General features: G+C 50.9%; 7 protein-coding genes across 7 annotated transcripts; 4 read left to right on the top strand and 3 right to left on the bottom strand.

Moving 5' to 3' along the window:
- Positions 1-167: 167 nt before the first annotated feature.
- On the top strand, positions 168-1,660 carry ASPVEDRAFT_191768 (OB-fold domain-containing protein). The gene is made up of 2 exons (XM_040809093.1): positions 168-674; positions 751-1,660. Exons 1-2 carry the CDS (start codon positions 509-511, stop codon positions 1,455-1,457), a joined length of 873 nt encoding a protein of 290 aa, XP_040667363.1. The 5' UTR covers positions 168-508; the 3' UTR covers positions 1,458-1,660.
- A 52-nt stretch (positions 1,661-1,712) lies between these two features.
- Positions 1,713-3,812, bottom strand: ASPVEDRAFT_129366 (uncharacterized protein; the record flags this gene model as incomplete). Its single annotated transcript, XM_040806632.1, has 3 exons — positions 1,713-2,833; positions 2,885-2,987; positions 3,045-3,812. 3 exons carry the CDS (start codon positions 3,810-3,812, stop codon positions 1,713-1,715), a joined length of 1,992 nt encoding a protein of 663 aa, XP_040667362.1.
- A 639-nt stretch (positions 3,813-4,451) lies between these two features.
- On the bottom strand, positions 4,452-5,626 carry ASPVEDRAFT_83130 (uncharacterized protein; the record flags this gene model as incomplete). Its single annotated transcript, XM_040817320.1, has 6 exons — positions 4,452-4,559; positions 4,623-4,922; positions 4,988-5,095; positions 5,158-5,392; positions 5,452-5,478; positions 5,547-5,626. The coding sequence occupies 6 exons, from the start codon at positions 5,624-5,626 to the stop codon at positions 4,452-4,454; spliced, it is 858 nt and encodes a 285-aa protein (XP_040667361.1).
- A 6,368-nt stretch (positions 5,627-11,994) lies between these two features.
- ASPVEDRAFT_52518 (serine/threonine-protein kinase) lies at positions 11,995-14,441 on the top strand (the record flags this gene model as incomplete). The annotated part of the gene is made up of 3 exons (XM_040814648.1): positions 11,995-12,162; positions 12,218-12,961; positions 13,014-14,441. 3 exons carry the CDS (start codon positions 11,995-11,997, stop codon positions 14,439-14,441), a joined length of 2,340 nt encoding a protein of 779 aa, XP_040667360.1.
- Positions 14,442-15,645: 1,204 nt separating this feature from the next.
- ASPVEDRAFT_130202 (exosome non-catalytic core subunit RRP42) lies at positions 15,646-16,902 on the top strand (the record flags this gene model as incomplete). The annotated part of the gene is made up of 2 exons (XM_040806697.1): positions 15,646-16,209; positions 16,279-16,902. The coding sequence occupies 2 exons, from the start codon at positions 15,646-15,648 to the stop codon at positions 16,900-16,902; spliced, it is 1,188 nt and encodes a 395-aa protein (XP_040667359.1).
- Positions 16,903-17,269: 367 nt separating this feature from the next.
- Positions 17,270-18,112, bottom strand: ASPVEDRAFT_130327 (uncharacterized protein; the record flags this gene model as incomplete). Its single annotated transcript, XM_040806711.1, has 2 exons — positions 17,270-17,674; positions 17,741-18,112. The coding sequence occupies 2 exons, from the start codon at positions 18,110-18,112 to the stop codon at positions 17,270-17,272; spliced, it is 777 nt and encodes a 258-aa protein (XP_040667358.1).
- Positions 18,113-18,870: 758 nt separating this feature from the next.
- Positions 18,871-20,190, top strand: ASPVEDRAFT_41196 (c-type cytochrome). The gene is made up of 5 exons (XM_040812293.1): positions 18,871-18,926; positions 19,377-19,408; positions 19,470-19,628; positions 19,694-19,788; positions 19,847-20,190. Exons 1-5 carry the CDS (start codon positions 18,896-18,898, stop codon positions 19,869-19,871), a joined length of 342 nt encoding a protein of 113 aa, XP_040667357.1. The 5' UTR covers positions 18,871-18,895; the 3' UTR covers positions 19,872-20,190.
- Positions 20,191-21,281: the final 1,091 nt, after the last annotated feature.

Genomic DNA, 21,281 nt, shown 5'->3' with positions numbered 1-21,281 from the left:
ACACTACAGACGACTGGCTCCCTTGCATTTTCTGAATGCACAAGTTTGTGCTACGATCAGATAACAGGAATCTTGGCAGGTACAGGATAAATCACCGTTAATTACGGTGATATGATAAGCTTTTCCTCTCTTATCTGAAAAAAGTTGCAACTTGGATGATATTCATAGTTAAATATATATTTCCATTCTCTTCGTGCCGCATCCAAGTTAACTAAAGCCTCTCTGATTCAAATCACTGGCTCTAGCAATTCAAAAAAGGACTTAAACTGTTAATATGAATGTCGCTCAAACGTCGAATCTATGACCGCTTGTCCCGATGCAAGTAAACAAGGTCACATGACACCATCAACCGCGACCCAAACTCCAAAACTGAGCGGAGGTTCAAAACCGAAGCCACACCATCAACGCCTATATAGACAAACAAAAGTCGCGCGCAGAATTATCGCGGGATACTACACAAATCCAAGAAATGGGAAAATGAGCCCGTACTACGATCTGATCTCATGGCATGGCAACCAATGACACCAACAACAATGCCGCGAAGCTCAAGCCAAAGCCCAGCCTCACCTTCTACCCGGCCTTTTGCTTCAAGGCCTCGCCTACAAATTTCACATGGGTGAAGATAGGTGCTGCGGATGTGCATCGGTTGAAGAGAAGGGTGGGGTTTGGAGGAGGTCCGTTATCGCTATTCCCCTCGCGTTTTTGCTTGTCGAACCTATTGCTAATGCACTCAAACCGGGGGTTAAACAGAACAAGGCCTATTCTTCTACCAAAACCACCCAATCCGCTTTGTAAATCTAGTCGGCATAATCGTGGCGCGCACTGACGTTCCGCGCCGAACGATTCTAACGCTCGACGATAGCACCGGCGTGACGGTTGACATTGTTGTTTTGAAAGGGGATCCTGCGTTCATTTCGACTGCGACTTCGTCTAACTCGCGTACCTTGAAGGGGGTGAATGACGGCGATGGCGACAAAGATGAGACTCAGAAAGAGTACCACGTAACGTCAACAACCCAAACCCCGATGGACATCACATCCTTACTGCCGGGACGGCTTTTCCAAATCAAGGGCACGTTGTCGGTTTTTCGCGCGACGATGCAGGTTCAGCTTGAGCGGTTCTTTACAGTCCCCGATACTAATGCTGAGATGCGCTTTGTTGAGGCGCGCTGCCGGTTTCTACTTGAGGTGCTTTCTGTGCCATGGGTATTGGGGGAAGAGGAGATTGCTGCTCTGAGGGTGGAGGCTGATGAGGAGGGGTGCAAAATCGAGGAGGATCATGCGAGGGTTAGGAGGAGGGAAAGGAGAAAGGCTGAGAGGGAGGAGAAAGATAGAAGGAAGATAGAAAAGGCATGGGAGCGGGAGGAGGCATTGAGAGAGCAAGAGGCTAGGGTCGCTCGGGAGGCGGGAATGGAGTATATGCGCGAGGTCGAGAGACAGCGCAGCAAACCAACCTAAACGGTTGGGTTATATAAGTGTTTATATCACGATTAAATAAATTTAAATAACAGCGCATACATTTGTGGTATACATTGGCTGATAACAAACAGCATATGGATATCATTCGTTCGTCATAAATCGTCAAAGCAACGCTACTTCACCCAAGAGTAGTAAACCATACGAAACTAAGACAACACATGTAAACGACAAATATTAGATGTACAGATCATGAACACATTATGTCCCAAAAAAAAAATTAACAAAAAGCAGCAATTACCGATAGCTCTTGTAGTCGTATCCCGACCCAACTGGTCCACCACCTTGTCCACCTAGCAAGCCGCGGTAGTAATCTTCGTCGCCCGACCAGGTAGACCGCGAGGGGAGGCTATCATGGTACTTGCTCTTCTCGCGCTCCTTTTCACGTTCACGGATCTGCTCGTAGAGTCTCTGGTCTTCTGCACTCCTGTCAAGTTCGCGGTACTGGTCAAGTAGTTCGCCTGTGTGTGCCGATGAAGGCGGCTGGTCGTAGTAGTAGTCCCCGCTCGACGTTTGTCCTGGATTCCGTGGGCCATTCATGAGGTCAGGCTCTGAATGCCTGTAGTCATGGCTGGGATGAAATCCGCGCGAGTGACTCCTGGATCGCGTAGATGTGTCTGCTCTGGGGCGTCTAGGCCCTGTAGACCCGCTACGATATGGAGGGGAGTGAGTAGCACGAGTCACTGAGGGCCGGGCATCTTTGGCGCCTGAGTTTGTGGAGAATGAATTCGCATGCCGGTGTGTAGGCGTTCCCGGTCCTTCATATACTTTCCCTCCTCCTGGGTTTGCAGAGTAGGGTTTGCGCGTTCGTTCGATAGCAGGAGGAGATTGTTCTTCATCCTCATCATCGACAACAGCTACACTTGGCGGGCGATATCCCTTCTTGTCCCGTTCATTCGTTGAGTGATTCGCCAGGTGACTCGCTGGGTGGCTCGACTCTGCGATAGGAACACCAGGACTTGCAGACGACTTATGGCGCTGGGAGGCGACCTTGTCGATCTCTTCATCGGTAATTGGCGGCAGTTCAATGCCACAGTGTTTCATGATATGTTGGTCAAGCACATCGCGCAAACGAAGATTGGGCGTTTCTGGGAATAGCCGCCGGGGAATTTCTTTCGGGAACCGCTCTTTTCTGTTGTCTGGGTTGCTGATTGGCATGTTTAACACGGCCTTCTGCAACCGTTCATACTCTTTGTCCGGATGTGCTTGAATCATCAGTGTAGCGAAAACCTCAAACCCTCGTGGGGTGAGACCAGGAATGTCAGGTCGCTCATCCAGTTTGGCCTGCACCAGATGATGCTCAGCTTCGATGTCACGGAATAATCGCGAAATTGAGGACGTTCGGTCGTCAAAAATATCTAATTCGTAATTAGTAACAAGATAGCCCAAAGGGGAGAAAACCTACTCACCTTGCCAGGGATAAGGGTCTGATGCGATACTGGTATCTGCGTAGAACTTCTGGAGTTTGTCTGGCACCACAACGATTGTGTTCCCAGGAGGATAATTCTCGATCTAAGCGGGTTGGAAGTTAGAACGGAGTTTGTACTAGGTTATTCGGCCTTAACCTACTAAGTGCATTGCGATCCCACGTAAAAATTGTCCCAGCCTTTCAGTAGGCTTGCCTTCGTCAAAGAGCCTTCCCCATATCTTCTCTAAAGTTGTTGGGAAGGTATCCGTCCTCTGCGGAGGCTTCGGGCGTGGATCTCCTCTTTGGCCGTTCTCGCTGAACTGACTGGCAGGCGATTCCCTTGTCTCTTGAGGAGGGGTTGGGCTTGGTCTAGGGTGTACATGGGGAGCACCTGAGAAGTCCGGAGGGGGAGGAGGCTGTTGGTATACCGGGACGGAGGGCGACGGTGTGCTGTGCGAAACTATAGGGGTATGCGGCGCCGAAGGATGCTGATATGGCTGAGGTGACCCCCATTGCGGGGGAGGCGGCTGAGAAGGGTGTTGGTTGCTGACTGGGCTGTTGATGCCGGCTGCACCAAGCTGTTGTATCACATTCGCTGTTATCTGAGCCACGAGGTCAGGCGACACATAAGATGACGGAGCACCACTATTTCCGACGGCTGAGTTCACTGCGTCGTTGATGCGACCCGTTTGGGGGGGAGGTGGAGGGGGCCAAGATGTTTGCTCGCGCGGCGGTTCAGGATAGTAACCCTGAGGAGGGGCAGCATTCATAGGGGCTTGCGGTTGAGGCATATTGAGTTGCTCAGACGCGGACTGGTATGGATAAGGAGGATCGTAGGATGTTGGGTGGCCCTCCGGAGGGTTTATAGGATTGGCATTGTCCGGCTGGCCGTAAGGATTAAAACCATGCTGAAAGCCATCGTATGCCATCAGGACGGTTTGGATCTCCGTTTACCGAATAATCACCATGCAAGATCGGCGTTTGTAAGAGAGGGTCTGGGATGACAAGAGTTATGGAACAATGATGAAGAGACAAAAAAGAGCTTTGTGTCCGGGAAGGCTTTTGTGAGTGAGAGTATGTGGCGCACAAAGCACTCGAGGCAGTGAGGGGCAGCAGAGGAGCTTTGCGTGAGACAGCCGTCCTTTCAGATTCCCCGCAGAAATTCCCTTGTTGTGTCGAGGAGTCAAACAAATCACGAAAGGGTAAAGAAGCGCCAGTACCGGGACCTGCAGTCAGGCATCGAAGAAGAAAAAAAGTAGAAGCTGTCTTCTCTTTCAGCCGCGACCGTTGATGCAGATTCAGGCCATCGGTCATACGTCACAGACGCCCGACTGAAGCCGCCTCCTCAGTAAGCGTGAGATCGGTGGCGGGGATCGTCGCCCTCCCGGCACGTACTTCTGAGCAGGCACCTTTATTTATTTCCTGCATTTACTCTCTTGGAATGACGATAAGAAACGAAGGTTGGCTGGATTGCTCAAATCTAAATCTACCTAAGGCAGAAGAACCATGGTTGCTTCCAATCTGGGTTGCAGCGCGGAACCATTAAAACGGGCTGTAGGGCACTGCATCTAGAGATAGCCAGTGATGTCCTCATCCTCGTCATTGTCAAAATCAACATGATTCTTGACCTCCGGGGTTCGATCGGGAGGGTTTTCAGGGTTTTCAGAACGCCACGCCTGGGATTTTTAGTTAGTACACTGAGTATATCCGTAGTGTCTGGATATATATAAAAGGCTTACTGGGACTTTCGCAAACTTTCTATCGCGAGCATAGGTACGCGCACTTGCAGCAGCGTTGGATCTCTGCACCCCAAATGATGTCCATCCGCTGTGAACCGAGCTTGCGTCCATAGAAGCAAGGTTGTCATGACCGTAAGATCCGTACGCCTTACTACTGTGGGTATCATGGCGCTCGGGCTCAACCCACACCCCTCCTCCCGAGGGAATATTGTCGTTCACGCCAGCAAAGGACGAGTCATATCCAGGATTGTAAGCAGTAAGTTGCCTGGTCGAGCCGGTGATAGAACTATCAATGTGGCTCTTGTGGATTTGTCAGTGTACAAGTCAAACCAGACGTGTGGGTAGATAATCGGAGTGAAACCAACCATAGTAACTGTGGCCTGGGTGTCCGAAATCCCGCCGTCGGTGATCAGTTTGTTTTCGTCCACGACCGGATCTGCCTCCTTGTGACCCTGGACGCAGTCGACGCAACGCTATTCCGATTAAGCCGTGTTAGCCTTGCAGCAACACAGAAACCAGAAAGCGAAAGACTTACGGCGTGCTCGTGCTCCTTGCGTTGATTGATAGCAAAATCATCCAGACCTTTTATCTGATCACAGATACAGCACCGCAGCTCCATGACTTGTCCTCCAGTGCAATTGCGACAGGCCGCATAACCGATATTGTTGGCTCGCTGCCCTTCAACCACGCGGGCGTGGCGGAAGATATCAAGTTGTCTTTTCGAGTAGGCATGCACGTTACGATATTTCTTGCATATCTTACATTTGAGTCTATCTATTGTTAGGACGGGCATCGTTCGGATTCGTGGGAGGCTTGGTATTTCGCTCACTTTTCGGGCAGGGTGACTCCTTCGAGCCTTCGTAGAAGAGGGTATTGTTAGTATGCGTAGTTAGTGTGAGAAGGTCAAGGATATTAAATACTTACTGCCGCTTTTTGGCCTCGCTATAGCCGCCAGCAAATGCACTGGGGGCGCCTGAGACACCATAACCCCGGTGACTTCCCATGGTATCGAAAGGAAAGTGGCCGGGAGTCACAGAGGTTTAACTATCGAGTAGGAGCCCACAACAAATATCCACGTTCAGAAGAGGAGATAAAAGGAGACCTAAACGGCTTCCTGAGCTGCGAGTATTGATGAGTGCTGTTTTCGAATGCTGAGGTTGTTTTCATCCAGCAATCCTTCCCATAGAGATATGTACCGAGAAGCCAATCAGGATTTCAGTGAAGAGCGGGCAAGTGAATAAAAGAATCCAGTCCGTGATGAATGATGGGTAAGGAAGGAGTGTTTAGGAGAAGCAAACGTAACCAAGACTGAAGCTGCAGAAGAAGAGGGAAAAGAAAAGAAGCCGGCAAACAAACAACCTGGAATGACAACATAAGGAAATGCCTGCCACCATTTTAAGTAAGGAAAACAGCGCTGAGCCCGAGCACAAATTCATTCCCATCTGTTTGACTTCCGCCTCACACTCAGAAACCAAAGACAAAGAAACACAGCACCCAGCGTCATCAGGATGGCTAGTTCAGCCCAAGCTGGCTTGTTTGGATATGAAGCAACCAGTGTATGTTAAAATGAGATGTATTATGTCGACACGCGGCTTCCTTATAATTACCTCTATTCTGGAACAAATAAAAGGTATATATCTTCTCCTGTGAATATGTCAGAATTGCTCTAGAACTGACCACAGGTCTTAGACATACCCATACACATTGCGACAACACGCTCAACAACACCGCCAAAACCCAAGATTTTTAGAACCTGCCCCGGCCACAGAGCCTCCTAGGTTATCTGACAATTGCCAGAATAATAAAAAAAGATGCTCGATGAAATTGAGACCAGCTCTCGATGATCGATCATTATGTTTTTCGTCACCAGGGAGGAGCCGTTGATAGGGTGACACTAACATTTATTGTGGTGAGAACAGCTCGGACCCAGATCGCACCCACAGACCACAAGCAAACAGCCTTGCTGGGCCTTCTCGGAGTTTAGTTGTGAAATCAAGGTCTCAGAGTAGGGCGTTGGGCTCGAACATGGTGGCAGTGGGATGGGTACGGGCTGTATGGTTGGCTACCCAATCCACCGCAATGTTCCAACAGAAGTGCAATAAGATGTTCAATTAGACGGAATGGCAAATTTAAACCAATTTCATCAGACTCGGGAAGCGGGAGATCTATCAAGGTCTGCTAACAAACACTTGTCTTCTCGCAAGACTCTGGGTTACTTCTACGTGAGTTAACGAGCACGCCGAAAACTACTTTTATCAACTCCTTTCCTACCTCTTTTTATACCGCTTCCTATGCGTGTTTATTGCGCTTGTGGGTGTAGGGGGGAATAATTGTTTCCAATGTATAACTGCCTTTTTCTTTTCTTTTCTTTTCTTTTTGGTCCTTCAGTAGGATTCAAGCCTTAGGGCACAAGTCAAGCACGAGGTTTGTCACCGACGCGCCAAGGCTGGCAAGGGCGACGGCTGACGAGACGCTTCCCCAACCTCGATCTACACTACTGCGAGAGAATCGAATGACGAGCATATGCGTCAGCTACGATGACACGCATCATGGCGTGTGGGTAGTTTATGCTGTTGGTGTCAGTCTTGATCGCGGTCTCTACTCCACCAAGGCCGGATTACGCTGCTGCCCTCTAGGGCTGCAAACTTATGCAACTAGAGTAACGCATATGGAAACAAAGCGGACCGGTGTTTGCTATGGCTCGTTCTAGATAGGGAGTCTGGCGACCTACCAGGCTACCATCACCGGGAGGAAGCAGTCCGCAATCTGCGAGTAATCGTTTCCTTGAGCCATGGCCGAGCAATCGGATAGGGGCCCCATTTCAACGCCCATGGGGGTTGTGTTTTACGCGAAGTGCCTTGAAATGTGGTGTCAACAATGATTCGATGGGCTTGTTGGATTTCAAACAGTTGCCCTGGGAATCCGGCGAGCCGGAAATTAATTCGGTACATCGGCGTTTGTAGACCATCAATCTGTAACCACTAACAGTGCAAGAAACGGTGGGCGACGACGCAGTCCAAGGGTGATTATTAACCCAGCGGCCCCGTTGATGTCCCGCTGGGACCGTTGAAGGCATGGGGCGTGTTGCGAACTCGTGATGTGCAGGAAAGGGTCGGTTGATCTTCGCTGATGACCTGCTTCTCCAACGGTCTGCTTGCAACAATAATGCTCCTGTCGTCGACGGGACGGGAGGAAGTACCCGAGGCTTCCACCGGATGAAAGAGCGCCAGACGGCAGTCCCACGTTGTCGAGCACCAAATCCCCCTTTTTGCGTCCAGCGCAATTTACGTCAGTCGCCCCTTTGCGATATTCGATGGGTTCCCAGCACTCTGGATGCAGCATCCTTCTGCCGAGTTTTGGGCCCCTAAATCCTTCTGGAAGACTTGGGGAATCGACGGCCCCAGGCGCTAAGGGCACCATTGAGAGTCCGGTGCTCTTGGGAGGAGACGACCACTTGGTGCTGGTGCGCTTTCCCAAGCAGGCAAAGATCACGGGAGCTGGAGGAGCGTGGGCGGATTCGCGGAAGCACTAACTGGGACGGCCCTCCGCCGAGTGGATTCAGTCCGCATTCCCCGAGCGACTCAGCCTGCAATAAAATCGAATCAACCGACCGCCCCACGGCCGAATCCGCAGGCTCGATATCCAGTCACTGGCCATTTCCAGAGACGCGGAACCTCATCTTGCCAATGGTCAGCCGGTCGGCGGGTCACGCACCGTCTCCAGTTGGCCAGGAGGTGGAGGTGAGCCTGGTGAGAAGTTGGGCCACAATAATGCCCATCACCGGCGACCGTGTCTGCGATCCTGCTGCCCGACTTTCGGGACGACAGCAATACGTACTCCCTGGATCTTTGGTTATGGATCTGACATTTGACATTGCTGCGGGCTTTTCCGCGCTTTTCTCGGCTGTCCCTTGGGGGAACCTCCAGCCACGAACCGGAAACCAAAATTTGTGATCCCCGGCTCTCTTCAGGAACACCCGACGCTAAACCAAACTAAAGGCAACGCCGTTTGCTCCCGTCGGGGAGAGTTTGGAACAGGGGAACATCACCCAGGCAATATCAAACCAACCGTCAAGCCTGCACCAATGATAATACATTTTTCAGGCGAGCGTCGGTGGCAAACAGCTTGGATAATCAGTGGATTTTCCTGGAGGGGGCAGGAAAGCCTCCGCTCCTCAAAAGGAATTGGCCTTTCTTTTTGGAACCTTTTTAGGGACCCATGACTTATGGTCGATCATCAGTTTGTCCCAAGTACCGAGGGCAGAGCAGAGCACTCCTTATACTTGGTACTACAGGGCCACCAAGAGCTCAAGATAGGCCGCGATCCGAACCATTTCGATACCTCGGTTTGGTAATATTGAAGTGGTTTTGTTGACCGGGAGAAGGGGAGCTCCTTACTTACTTCAGCTGCATTATTGAGTAGCGATGCCGTCATACGTATGACCACCAAGGGCGTCTGAACAGCTTGACATGAAAGTTCAGCGTCACACCGTGACTTATTCTATCTCTCGCAGCCTTATTGAAATGACAAGAGCTGCGATACCGAAATTTTGCGAGTTGCCGGAGATTCGGGACGATCTGGCATCGAAGTAGAGCTAGCCTTGACTAAACTTATTCGAAAGATCGGTTAGATGACCACCCGACAGCCATGATTGACGCTTCCAGCAGATCGAGGCAATTATTGGTGTAATAGTCCGGCTTGGGAGCATCCCCGAATGCATGAGGCGGAAGCATCTGTATTGAGGTGCATATGAAGCGCTTCTCAGCGATCCAACGACTCGATATCATATCAAACAATCGATAGACCCAACGGGAACGCCTCTGCCCTGATCAAATCAGAGATTTGGACGCAAGTGTTGATGGTATTTACTGGTCACATCGAGAGCTTGGCTCTGTAACCTGGGATCGCTGGTCAAAGTACGAGGTTCGATGCACTGGCAGGAATCATGAGACTATCTTTTCTTTTTCTGCTTTCCAAGAGGAAGTCCGAGCAGGACTTCTCCAAATCGCCACCTCGAGCATTACACCAGTGTAGTTGCCTGATGGATAGAGACGGACCAGCCACGCAGGCTTCTGCGATTATTGCAGGCTTGCAGGTGAAGTCTTGCGTCCCTTACTTGCACAGCAGATGCTAGCTTATTCACAGCCAGGCTGGTGCAGATAAAACATGCATGAACTGTACTGACCCACAAGCTCGAAATATCAAACACAGGTTTCCAGAGTATGGCCAGCGAGAGGCCGAATGAGGGAAAACAACAGGGACCACCGTGTCGCACACATGTCATGCTGTCACTGGAACAACCACCAAAACCACCACACAGTGCACATTCTTGTCTCCAAAAAGGCTCGCCTGACGATGACCATGATTCGAGGCCCAGTCCAAGTGGGCCTCACTAAGGCAGGGCTTTGGCTTGAACCTTCAAGGCCACGTCTAAGATAGTTAATGGAATTTAACCTGAAAACTCTGATCACAATAATCAATCCTTTGTTTTATTGAGCTACTTTGCTCTCGGGTTCCCCTCATTCTTGGTCTGTGTGCGACATTCAGAGACCTGACAATTCATACCTGACAGAGCGGCGGAGGAGAGTTCGGGCCAACAGCCAACCAATGCCCCGAGCAGAGAGACTAAGCAGTCTAACTCGATGTGATGAATTAGCGACACGCCGGGGCGATAAAACGCGCACTGTATCAGGCATCTGTCACTTTCGAACGCGAAGGACAAAGTTCTGAGATCCCGGCCAGGGGCTGGGAACAAAGAAATCCTCCCACAACGAGGTTGGTGGCGAGGTGGAGATTGCGAGTATCAGAAGCCATATTGATCCATCAGTAATTGAGAATCGGAGGCTGTACTTCTGTCCTCGGCGAGGCGGAAGTGAGAAGTTGAAGCTCATCATCAGTCTTCACATTTCTCCATCGGGTAATCCAGTAACAAACTCCTTTTCCTCCCATGGGCGGCGGTGGGGCTTCCCTCCCACCTTATCCGCGCTGACAAGGTACGATTATTTTTAGCTCGCCCATGGACTCTCATTTCTCTGCCTCGATGATGTCCCCGTAGCGGTTGCTGTGCCACTGGAGCGATCACAGACGACTCTCCCGTAACCCCGTCCGTGGAGGTAAAATTGTCATTTGCGATCGCGAGTGAGCCGCGTCTTGAAGAGCGCGGAGCTCAATTTCGGGGGAAAATTACGGGACCGTTTTGGTGGCAGCGCTAGCTAGGATCCTCGTCGAATAACGTCTTCTTCACTGCACTAAGTCGTGTTAGTCGACCTAAAATCCTGTAGCCAGAGTTAGTTCTGCCCAGCAGAGTCGAGAGCAGACGAACTCCGGCCTTGCGCTGTTTGATTCTTCTCGCGTTGCTTCTCCCTCTCTCTCCTGCTCTCGACCACTCGCGTCCCCCGTCACTCCTTCAGCATAATCATCACACTCACGGGCTCTGAACCCGTAATACAAACTGCCGTCGCTCTCTACTTTTGTTTTCCTTTTGGTATTCCGTTTTCCCCCGTGCTCCTCGCTCGTCGCTCTCTTGCCGCTCCCTTGTTCTCTTGTTTTGCTCCTATACTCTGCGCCTCGCGATCCTGTATCATCAGACTGATTGCCTTTCTTTTTCACCCCTCTGTCAGCAGTTGAGGACGTGCCCCCTCTGTCAAGACATAATAACCCCTCTCTTATCCACCTGCATGCTTTTTTGATTTTTTGATTTTTATTACCTGCTGGGATCTACATCACCGACTCTTCATCTGTTGTCGACCGCCTCTTTAGTCTCCAGTCTCCACGCCGCCGCTTTCGACCCTCTGCAGAGCTCGGAAAGCTGTCACCGCGTCAGGGGCTGCGCGCTCTCTCCCTCCCCCCCAAAAGTCCGCTTTGTCCGCAATTAAGCCGGAACCCCCTTGGGATAGTGGTTCCCACTTGGAACGGGCCCGCTCATCTCTTTACATCGATCACGTCCACTGTCTTGGGTCTTCCATCGTGCTTCGAGACACCTCCTTCTTCTCTCAGCTTCTCATCCTGGACCTACATGACTACCCCCTTCCCTCTTCCCTCCTCGTCCTTCTCTACCTCAATCCTCACCCACCCTCATCCCAACCTCCTACATTGACTCTCATCATTGATGGGCAGAGACCGTTTTCACTCCCCGCAGGCTTGAAATCGGTTGACTCCGGATGATGAGGACAGCCTTCTGTTAATCACACTCAAGATTCATCGGAAGAGTTTATATACTCCTAATTCCCTGAAACCCTCCACACTATAAGGGTAAGTCCTCGGAATCGATGCCGCCAGCTTCTGAACAACCCCGGCTAATTTGTATACCGCCCCAGTCTTCAAAATTCCTTCTTACTTTCATCTGCTGGCAGAGAAGATACAAGGACGCAAGATGACAGTCACATACGAGCAACCCTCGCGGGGCATCGCGCCTACCTCAATGGCGACCCTCTCAGATCGATTCGAATTGATGAAAGAAATTGGCGATGGAAGCTTTGGTAGCGTCGCGGTAGCACGTGTACGGACCGCCGGTTCCAACATTGCTCGACGGGGGACAATGGTAAGAGCTCCTTATCTGATTACTAAGAGACCCATTATACTCATCCGAACCACAGGTTGCAATCAAAACAATGAAGAAGACTTTCGATTCATTGGCGCCATGCCTAGAGCTACGGGAGGTGATCTTCCTACGCTCTCTTCCCCCTCATCCTCACCTTGTCCCAGCCCTTGACATCTTTCTCGACCCGCTCTCTCGCAAGCTACACATCGCCATGGAGTACATGGATGGCAATCTGTATCAATTGATGAAGGCGCGGGACCACAAGTTCTTGGACCAGAAGCATGTCAAGAGTATCCTCTACCAGATTCTCTCCGGTCTCGACCACATCCACGCCCACCACTTTTTCCATCGCGACATCAAGCCTGAAAACATCTTGGTGTCTACATCCGCCCCCAACGACTCCACCTTCAGCCGCTACTCCAACCTCGTCACTCCCCCTTCTACTCCTCCGACTTACACAGTGAAGATTGCCGACTTTGGTCTTGCACGTGAAACTCACTCAAAATTACCCTACACAACATATGTTTCCACCAGATGGTACCGTGCTCCAGAGGTTCTCCTGCGTGCAGGTGAATATTCTGCGCCCGTTGATATGTGGGCCGTTGGTGCCATGGCCGTCGAGATTGCCACTCTAAAGCCGCTCTTCCCTGGTGGGAATGAAGTCGATCAAGTCTGGCGCGTCTGTGAGATTATGGGCAGCCCCGGTAACTGGTACAGCAAGACCGGATCCAAGCTCGGTGGTGGTGAATGGAGAGACGGTTCTCGACTGGCACAGAAGCTGGGATTCACATTCCCCAAGGTTTGTTTGTTCTTGCGTCTTGAAAGGGGAAAACTTGCTGACTTAGTGCTAGATGGCGCCTCATGCGATGGAAAGCATCTTACCCTCCCCGCAGTGGCCGGCAGCTCTCAGTAACTTCGTGACATGGTGTCTTATGTGGGATCCGAAGAATCGACCTACCTCTACGCAGGCTATGAACCACGAATACTTCGCCGATGCTGTGGACCCTTTAAGGCCCAAATCCTCTACTGCGCGACTCCTCGGTCGCAAGCAGTCGGAGAAGAGCGTCAAATCCCCTGTCAAGGAAACGCACGATTCGCCCACTCTTTCGACCAAGCCATCATGGTTTAGAAGGTCATTGATTGGCAAATCTGAGAGTCCTGCCCCTACATTTGAACCAGAGCAGCCATCCAAGCCAACCCTAATTTCGTTTGACTCGACCGCAGACTCACAAAATCTGAAACCGAAACACTCAACAACAAAACGTGCTACTTGGGCTCATGGGGCTCCGATGCCAATTCTCCCCTCAATACGCCCTGTCTCGCCGCTGTCTAACGCAGTGACTGCTCAAGCCAACCCCCCTGCTCATGCGGACTCAAATAGCAATGGAGCGAAGTCAACCAAGAAGATTGGTCGCCAGCTCTCGGTTAACTCCCACGGTAACCACTACGGCGATGTTCATCGACAAGAAGCAGAGAGGGCACTCAATGGCCTTGGAAACAACAGCACCAGCACTATCAACCAAAAGGAGAGCTTCTTTTCTCATCTTCGGAAACGTGCACGCAGGCTGTCTGGTCGCAACCAGAACGTTATGAATGATGACATCGAGGCGAACGCTGGTTGCATGCCGTGGTCGAACCGCTCATCACTCGCCTTGGATTCCACCAACATTAGTGATCCGAAGCAGAACTCCGATATGTCAGAGTTAGACAAGGCTCTCCAGAGCGTGAAATATTCTATGGACTCGACAGCCCTTGGCAACGTCCCTGTGAACATCACTTCTCCTGCCGATTCTACGAAACGGCAATCAATGCCACAGGGTTCTGTTCGCTCGCTAGGGGACAGCCCAGCTTCAACTAGTGGTAACGGTGGGCCAATATCGAGCCGCACTCGCCGTGCGATGCAAATGTCCAACCACCCCGTCCACCGCTATGAGACGCCCGAAGAAGAGGATGAGCTCTTAGACGAGGTCCTCCACTCGGCAAGCAGGGCTGCTAGACGCCTTGCACAGTCAGACACGTCGTCGAATTACAGCCGTCCCTTGGCCAACGAGAACACCAACCCCTTGCCTAGTCCTTACCCCACTCCTTCACCGTCAGCAAAGTGTGATGGCGTGTCTTTCGGTAACGTGGACAGTACGCCAGATAGACGCCTACCGCTTTCGGTCGGGAAATCGGATCCTTCCAGCGCCACCCGCCAGTGGCCTACACCGCCATACGACGACGGTGACTGGATGAGCCCAGCCTCGACGAAATTCCTGACGGGCTCTACCGACAGATAGTGCATGTTCCAATCCAGATTTTTGTGAACGTGTGGAATTGTGCGCATCTCCTCGTGACATATTACCTGCAATGTCGTGTATAACCTAATTACAAGGGAAGTTTTGTGGTTGTTTTGCTCAATAAGGCGCATGGGATATGGTGTCAACTATTTGCTTTTGCTCAATACCTTCATTCCCCTTACTTTCCTTTTGCCGATTAAATTGTGTTTCTCTTCCTTTTTCCTGTTTTATAGGGCACGGTGTAGCCCATGGGTTCTTCTCATTTGTCGGCCTTTTGTCTTCATACCCCAACGGCCTTTTATAGATACAGTCGGCCTCGCACAGCGTTTTCGGCACACCAGTTGCCCTTTTTCTTCCTGCCTATATTTGATCTCTTGCATACTTACACTGTTTCGACCCCACCGCGCGGGTCGTGGATTCACCATTCTTTTCATAAACATATCATGTACCTTATATATACCTACACACACACACACACACTCTCTCTCTCTCTCTCTCACCATCTTATCTCTCACTCGAGCTCTTTCGTTTGTCCCTACCATCACTTATTCTCGCTCCCTAATTCCTACCTACCTATTCCCTCATTCTCTCCTGATTACCATTGACCATGGGAAATGATGTGCCACCACTGAAAACTTTCTTTCTGATTTGTACACTTTTTTCGATTATTCCCCATGACCACAGGTGGTCAGGTTGACTGCAAACAACATTGTAATATACTGCTCTTATACGGCAGAGGAACTGTCTTATTATATATATACTCTACAGCAAATGGACTCCAAAATGAATCAACTAATCAATAATTAATTTTGTGTTCTCGGAAGCAGCCTAGACCTCTATTAACTTTATCTTCGCCGTCCTTGCAGCGTGCCTTAACCTTATACTGGCTAGTCGGTATGGAAAAATGATGATCCGAGTGAAGCAGAATTTCCCAAAGAAGCGGCATGAATCCGCATCTGCGATGAAGCTCAACTCAACAGGACAATTCTATTACACATTTGCAGCATGGAATATTTCTACCCGTAATCCCGATAACCATACCAAGCGGGCTATATCCGAATCTTCCCCCGCGAACTCACACATACATACAGTAAACTACCCAGCTTCGGCTGCGAACTACCTGCGCAAGCGCAGTAGTTCCTCATCCTCGCATTTTACTCTCCAAGATTTCTACATCTCCTTCCAATCCCAATTCAGATCCAGAATGACAGCCCAACGCCAAGCTTCTTCTGCTTCGCAGACGCCACACATCTCCCCCGCCGAGCTCTCCTACCTCTACACATCGCTCTCCCTCCCAGGCACACCAATCCGACCGGACGGGCGTTCACCAACCCAGTTCAGGCCTTTGTCAGCAGAGACTGACATTTTACCCGGCACCAACGGCAGTGCGCGAGTCGGGTTCGCAGATGGCACGCAGGCGATTGTGGGCGTGAAGGCGGAGGTGGAAAAGACTGCGCTTGGGGTCCAGGCTCTCAGTCAAGCGCAGCAGCAGGAGCAGGGTGGTAATGATGGTGCTGCTGATGGGAGTGACTCTGGAGCTGCTGGGGGTACTTCGGGACAGGGTTCGTGGGTACAGATGGCGATTGAGATCCCGGGGTTTAGAGACGATGATGCCCTGCCGGTTTTCTTGTCGGAGATGATGAGGGAGCCGTTGGTGGAATCTGTTTCGGGCGGTGCGAATGGGAATGGGAATGGGGATGAGATGGCTGGAGGGTTGAAGGGGAGGCTTGTGATTAATCGGAGGTGGCATTGGAGGTTGTATATTGATGTGAGTTTTTGCCTTCTTTACTTTTATGAAGGGCTTTTGTGGATGTGTGCTAACTCCAACGATGTATAGGTTTTACTACTTTCCCAGCCGCTATCTTACCCGCTCCCTCTCTTATCACTTACGACTCACCTTGCGCTTCTCGCGACGAAGCTACCAAAGCTGAAATCGAAAGGCGAGGAAGATCCATTTTTCGACGACGACTGGGATGCCGCTGAGTACTTGTACCCACGGGTCAAATCCACGAAGAGCTCTATTCCGGGCTCTGTCCCCACACATAAAGTCCGGCCTCCCGTGACCCTCCTTGTCATCTCCGTCGCGGAGAACATCATCTTCGACCCGAGCCGAGAAGAGATTGCCGTCGCGGACGCCGTACTTGCAATCTCAATCACCCACGACACTGACTCTGGTCGCTTGAAACTGCTTTCGATCCGGACGATCGATCCTCCGTCTCGGCTTACGCAGCCTGGTATCGCGAACTCAGAGAACGTGGCGACTGTGAGTTCTACGGCTGCTGCAGAGGAATCCGCTATTGTCAACCCTTCTACTGGTGAAGAGGAAGTTCCTGGTGTTTGGAAGCCGAGACGTGGTGGCGTGAAGAGAGCTACCATTGCACGTATGGTAAAGATGGTACTGGAGCAGGGAGGCGTTGGGGAGGAAGTCTTGGAGGGGCTTGAGGGGGTGGAGGTTGGATGATTGGTTTGAGAAGAAATCTGCCCCTTACTCTCCGGTACACATGTTGCACGGTGTGATGCGGAAGCACTCCACGGACAAATACGATTGCAAAGCTGTGTCTCAGTCTGCATACGCCGCAATGCGGGGAAGCATGAAGACACTGCATACAAACTCTGTTGAAACCGCAATCGTCAGAGTCCGCCATGAGACAGAATATCGCAATGACAATGAACATGTATATACACATAATACATGAGAGATGAGAGAAACACTAGACGAACAATATCTTATATTATACATGGTCGAACCTCGCCCACCACAAACTAAGCCAGTAGTTGTAAATCCCCTCTGTTACCATGGGCATCCCGGAAGTTCCAGGACACTCCGCCTACCAAATTCCCAACCACTTCTTCACAGGCTTCTTCTTCCCCTCCCAATCAACATACTCTTCCCCACCACGAGCATGGCCCTGAGCTTCAACAGCAACAGGCGACTGATCATCAATCTCCGCCTCCTTCCCCTTCTGGCTTTGGTTCTCCTCACTCGGCTCCTCCAATCCATGCGCAACTCGGAACTGTCTCCTCTTGTCCGCATCCTCTACCCGTCTCTTCCTCTTCTCCCGCGTTTCCATAGAGGTATGCTGAACGTGCATCCGGTACACCGCAAAAGCTTGCGAGATCGTATCGATCGGATGAGTAAGAAGGTCCGACCAGGGCGGGAGTAAATGCGCAAAGGGACTCGAGTGCTTGAAGTTAGTCGTGAAAGTGAATGTTGCAAGGCTTGTGAGGACGCCCTGGGAAACCATACATATCAGTATACACAAAATATATAATCAAAATAATGTAGACAGAGCACATACCATGGCAATCCAGACGTGAATCCATCGACTCGTCAAAAACCGAAACATGACCGTCCCCTCGGGCGGGAACATATTCGGGTACTGCTTCGTCTTCCGTTCGGCCTCTTCCTTCTCGCTGAACTTGGGGCCCGGGTAGTTGACGACCTTGCCATTTCTAGTTTGGACAACGCGCCGCGCTGGGTGCGATGGCGGGCGGAATTTATCTGGCTTTTCGAGCACACGCGGTTTTTGGTCCGAGGCTTTTGTTGATGCGCAGCGCCGACTGTAAGTTCCGCCGAGGGCGCGCGGTGTGGGCTTGGATAGAGCGAGAAGGGCTTTTGTTGAGGGAACTCCTCGAGGAAGGAGGAATGGGGCGATTGAAGCTGGGGCCATCTTTGGTTATCCCCGGCGATTTGCGCGGTTGGCTTGCTAGAGAACTATGGCTCGCATGGTCTGTGAGGGTATCCTAACTTTTTCGGTGGTGATTAGATCACGTGTTTAGTCCTTCTCAGGCGTTGAGGCACCGGGGCGACAAGGCTTCAAGGCATAAACTTAATGCCAAGTCAGGCATCAGGCCACTTCGGAGTCGGTTCAAGGCCGGAAGAGCGGCAAAAACTCGCCATGCGTTCGGCGAATAGCCGGGTGCGAATTTGTTATTACACCAGATCCGGAGTGTTGTTCTTTCAACTTGGAAGTATCGATGAGCTGGAATGAGATCATACCTTGACAGCATGCGTCTGATCAACAAATTGACAGCTCTAGCAAGGTTGCTAGGTAGACTAGGGAGAATATCACACTACAAACACAATTATACAAAAATCCTTAATACAAAATCTACCAAGTAAACCTGTAACATGGAGAGAACGAAAATGCACTCATCAAGGCACATGCAGTCTCGATCTGGGATTGCGGTGACCGAATTTCTGTCCCGGCAGTGCCCGTTACGCGCTGAATCATCTGCGCTCTGATTGGTTGTCGCGGGATCACGGGAGGCGTCGGGGGCAAGTCGCTCCCAGCTCTACAAATTCCCTCTCCAAGTTTTTTCCGTTCGGCCAGCTTGCTTGAAATTTCCTTCCATTGTCTCTCTCTCTCATCTGCTACAAGTCCCTGTACTATACCACTTTACTTCTCTACCTCTCTTCTTTCCCTTAATACTCTTTATTTTTATTATTCACAATGGCCAAGGGCGCTGACAGCTTTGCTCCTGGTAAGCTATCCTTTATCGCCAAATCGCTCCTTTGTTCTGGGTTCAATCGCGCTGCTGCCATTCACCAGCATCCACCGGATGCCCTATCAGAATGGTGTCTGCGACATGGTGGAATAGTGAAACAGAAGGCTGTTGAAAGGTCAACATTGGGCGCCTTGTGAGCGCTGTTCACAAGTCTTTGAATATAACACAAGAGGTCATAATGTTTCGCATGCTCTCCTTTGGCATCTTTGTCGCCAGTGAAGCAATTCAATCGTCGCTTGTTTCAATTGCCTCGCGCAACTTGAACGTTTTACAGCCCGATTGCAAACATTTGACTTGAAATCGTGCCCGTCATGACCAGCTTCGACGCCTACTGTTTCACTACCACGCTCAGCATGCGCGAACTCGAACTAGAAGAACTGGAGAAAACGAAGGCGAAACAGAATGCTAATCAGCTGTTTTCTCCAGGTGACTCTAAGAAGGGTGCCAAGCTCTTCGAGGTCAGTTAACTCCCTTGCCAACTCTCTGCATCATGAAAGACAGAAAGCTAACTAGAAATAGACTCGCTGCAAGCAGTGCCACACTGTCGAGAGCGGTGGTGCCAACAAGGTCGGCCCCAACCTCTTCGGCCTCTTCGGCCGTAAGACTGGTGAGGTCGAGGGCTACGCCTACACCGATGCCAACAAGCAGGCCGGTGTGACCTGGGACGAGAACACTCTGGTAAGTACCAATGGTAGTCATTTTCAGTTGGAGTCGCGATTGCTAACGCGGTATTCGCCAAACAGTTCAAGTACCTCGAGAACCCCAAGAAGTTCATCCCCGGTACCAAGATGGCCTTCGGTGGTCTCAAGAAGGGCAAGGAGCGCAACGACCTCATCACGTATGTTTCGCTACCCATCTGACGATGAAGGAGATAATACTAACAAGCCACTTAATAGCTACCTCAAGGAGAGCACCGCTTAAACGTTTCGCTATTAGACACCATAAAAAAACACCCACCTGTGGGGGAAGCCGGGTTTCCGGCTAGCTGGCAGGCGGGAACTGTAACACTACTACAAACTTTTAGACCTGGTTTTGATTGCGTCGGGACGTTGTGGATATCATAGAGTCTTGTTTCCTTCGCCGCCGTGTCTATATTTGATATTCCCTCGATTTCCTTTTTTCTCCAATGGACGGTCATGTTTTCTTCAGCTTTTGTGTATCATGGTTTAACTTTCAGGTCGAGTGACCCTAATGAATAAAAGAGTCTCCTCTCATGACAATTACTCCCTTTCACTCCCTTCCAATCGCTGTCCTAACTCCTAACTCGCCACTCCGTTCCAGGTTCATCTATTTTTAACTCGCTGCCTCCGGCTTCGTCATATCACGTGTTATGCGCTATCACGTGGCTCTGGCGTCCCAGGAAAACAGAGGTTCACTGTTATCAGTGATAAGACAATGCACTCACTTATCAGTCTGGACTCTGAAGGATCCAAGGTGACGACAAGCAGTTCTTCTCAACGCTGCTGCTTGACTAAGTTGCCCAATGATGTGTTGGCAGAGTGATGGACGATCTGCGCAGGCTGTCGAAGCATGGATGCTCGATTGGCTGGGACAAGAGGGTGTTCCTCCAAGCAGACTCCTGCCGCCTCAGGTCAAAGTCTGAGAGAGAACCCTGGGGGTTTATGATTCGTGAATCACACAGTCCAGGACCTCCAAACCGTCACTGACCTGTGCACGGAGCAGGCCGGCTCCCTCAACAGCCCGCTCAGTTCAGTTGGCAGCGTGGCGGCACATGACCCCTCTCACACAGCCCACCTTCGATTGGCCCAGCCTCCTGCCTCTGCGCCCCCTCCATAAATGCCCCAGCTCTCGACCTGGTGAACCTGGTCTTGTAGAGTCAAGACAAGACTGATCCAGGGCGCATGCGAGGGGCACTCCTTCCTGTCAGACATCGCCGATTAGTCGCTTTCCTGCATTTTTCCAGGATATCGGATGAAACACAAGCTATTCAGACTGGGCCGGACTCGGGTGTCGAGCCAGACTGCACTAACGTGGACAACAGTCTTGAAACACAATCGCTGAGAAGAATTCCAGTTCCTACCTATATACCGTCTAATACAAATCGTTTGTAACTCTCCTCTGTCTCTCTCTCAACGGTATTCGTGCGCGCCTGAGACTTGTCAGCCTGTCTTCCCTGTCCTCTGGCATCAAGGGCATTCGGGGATCAACTTGTCCCTCCCGCCGTCGCATTCCTCAACTCCTGCGCTGTCTTCTGCAGCTTTCTTCTAGCCTGCCATTGTCCTTATCGTTTCATCTGCTCCCTACTCTTTCCCCGCTACTCTGTCCTGCTGGACTCGACTTACTTCTCCTGCATCTCCCCCACCTCCATCC

This window comes from Aspergillus versicolor, assembly GCF_001890125.1.
Source record: "Aspergillus versicolor CBS 583.65 unplaced genomic scaffold ASPVEscaffold_4, whole genome shotgun sequence".
NCBI classification, from domain to species: Eukaryota; Fungi; Ascomycota; class Eurotiomycetes; order Eurotiales; family Aspergillaceae; genus Aspergillus; species Aspergillus versicolor.
Note: the sequence above shows the minus strand (reverse complement) of the source record. Positions and strands in the feature narration are given on the sequence as shown.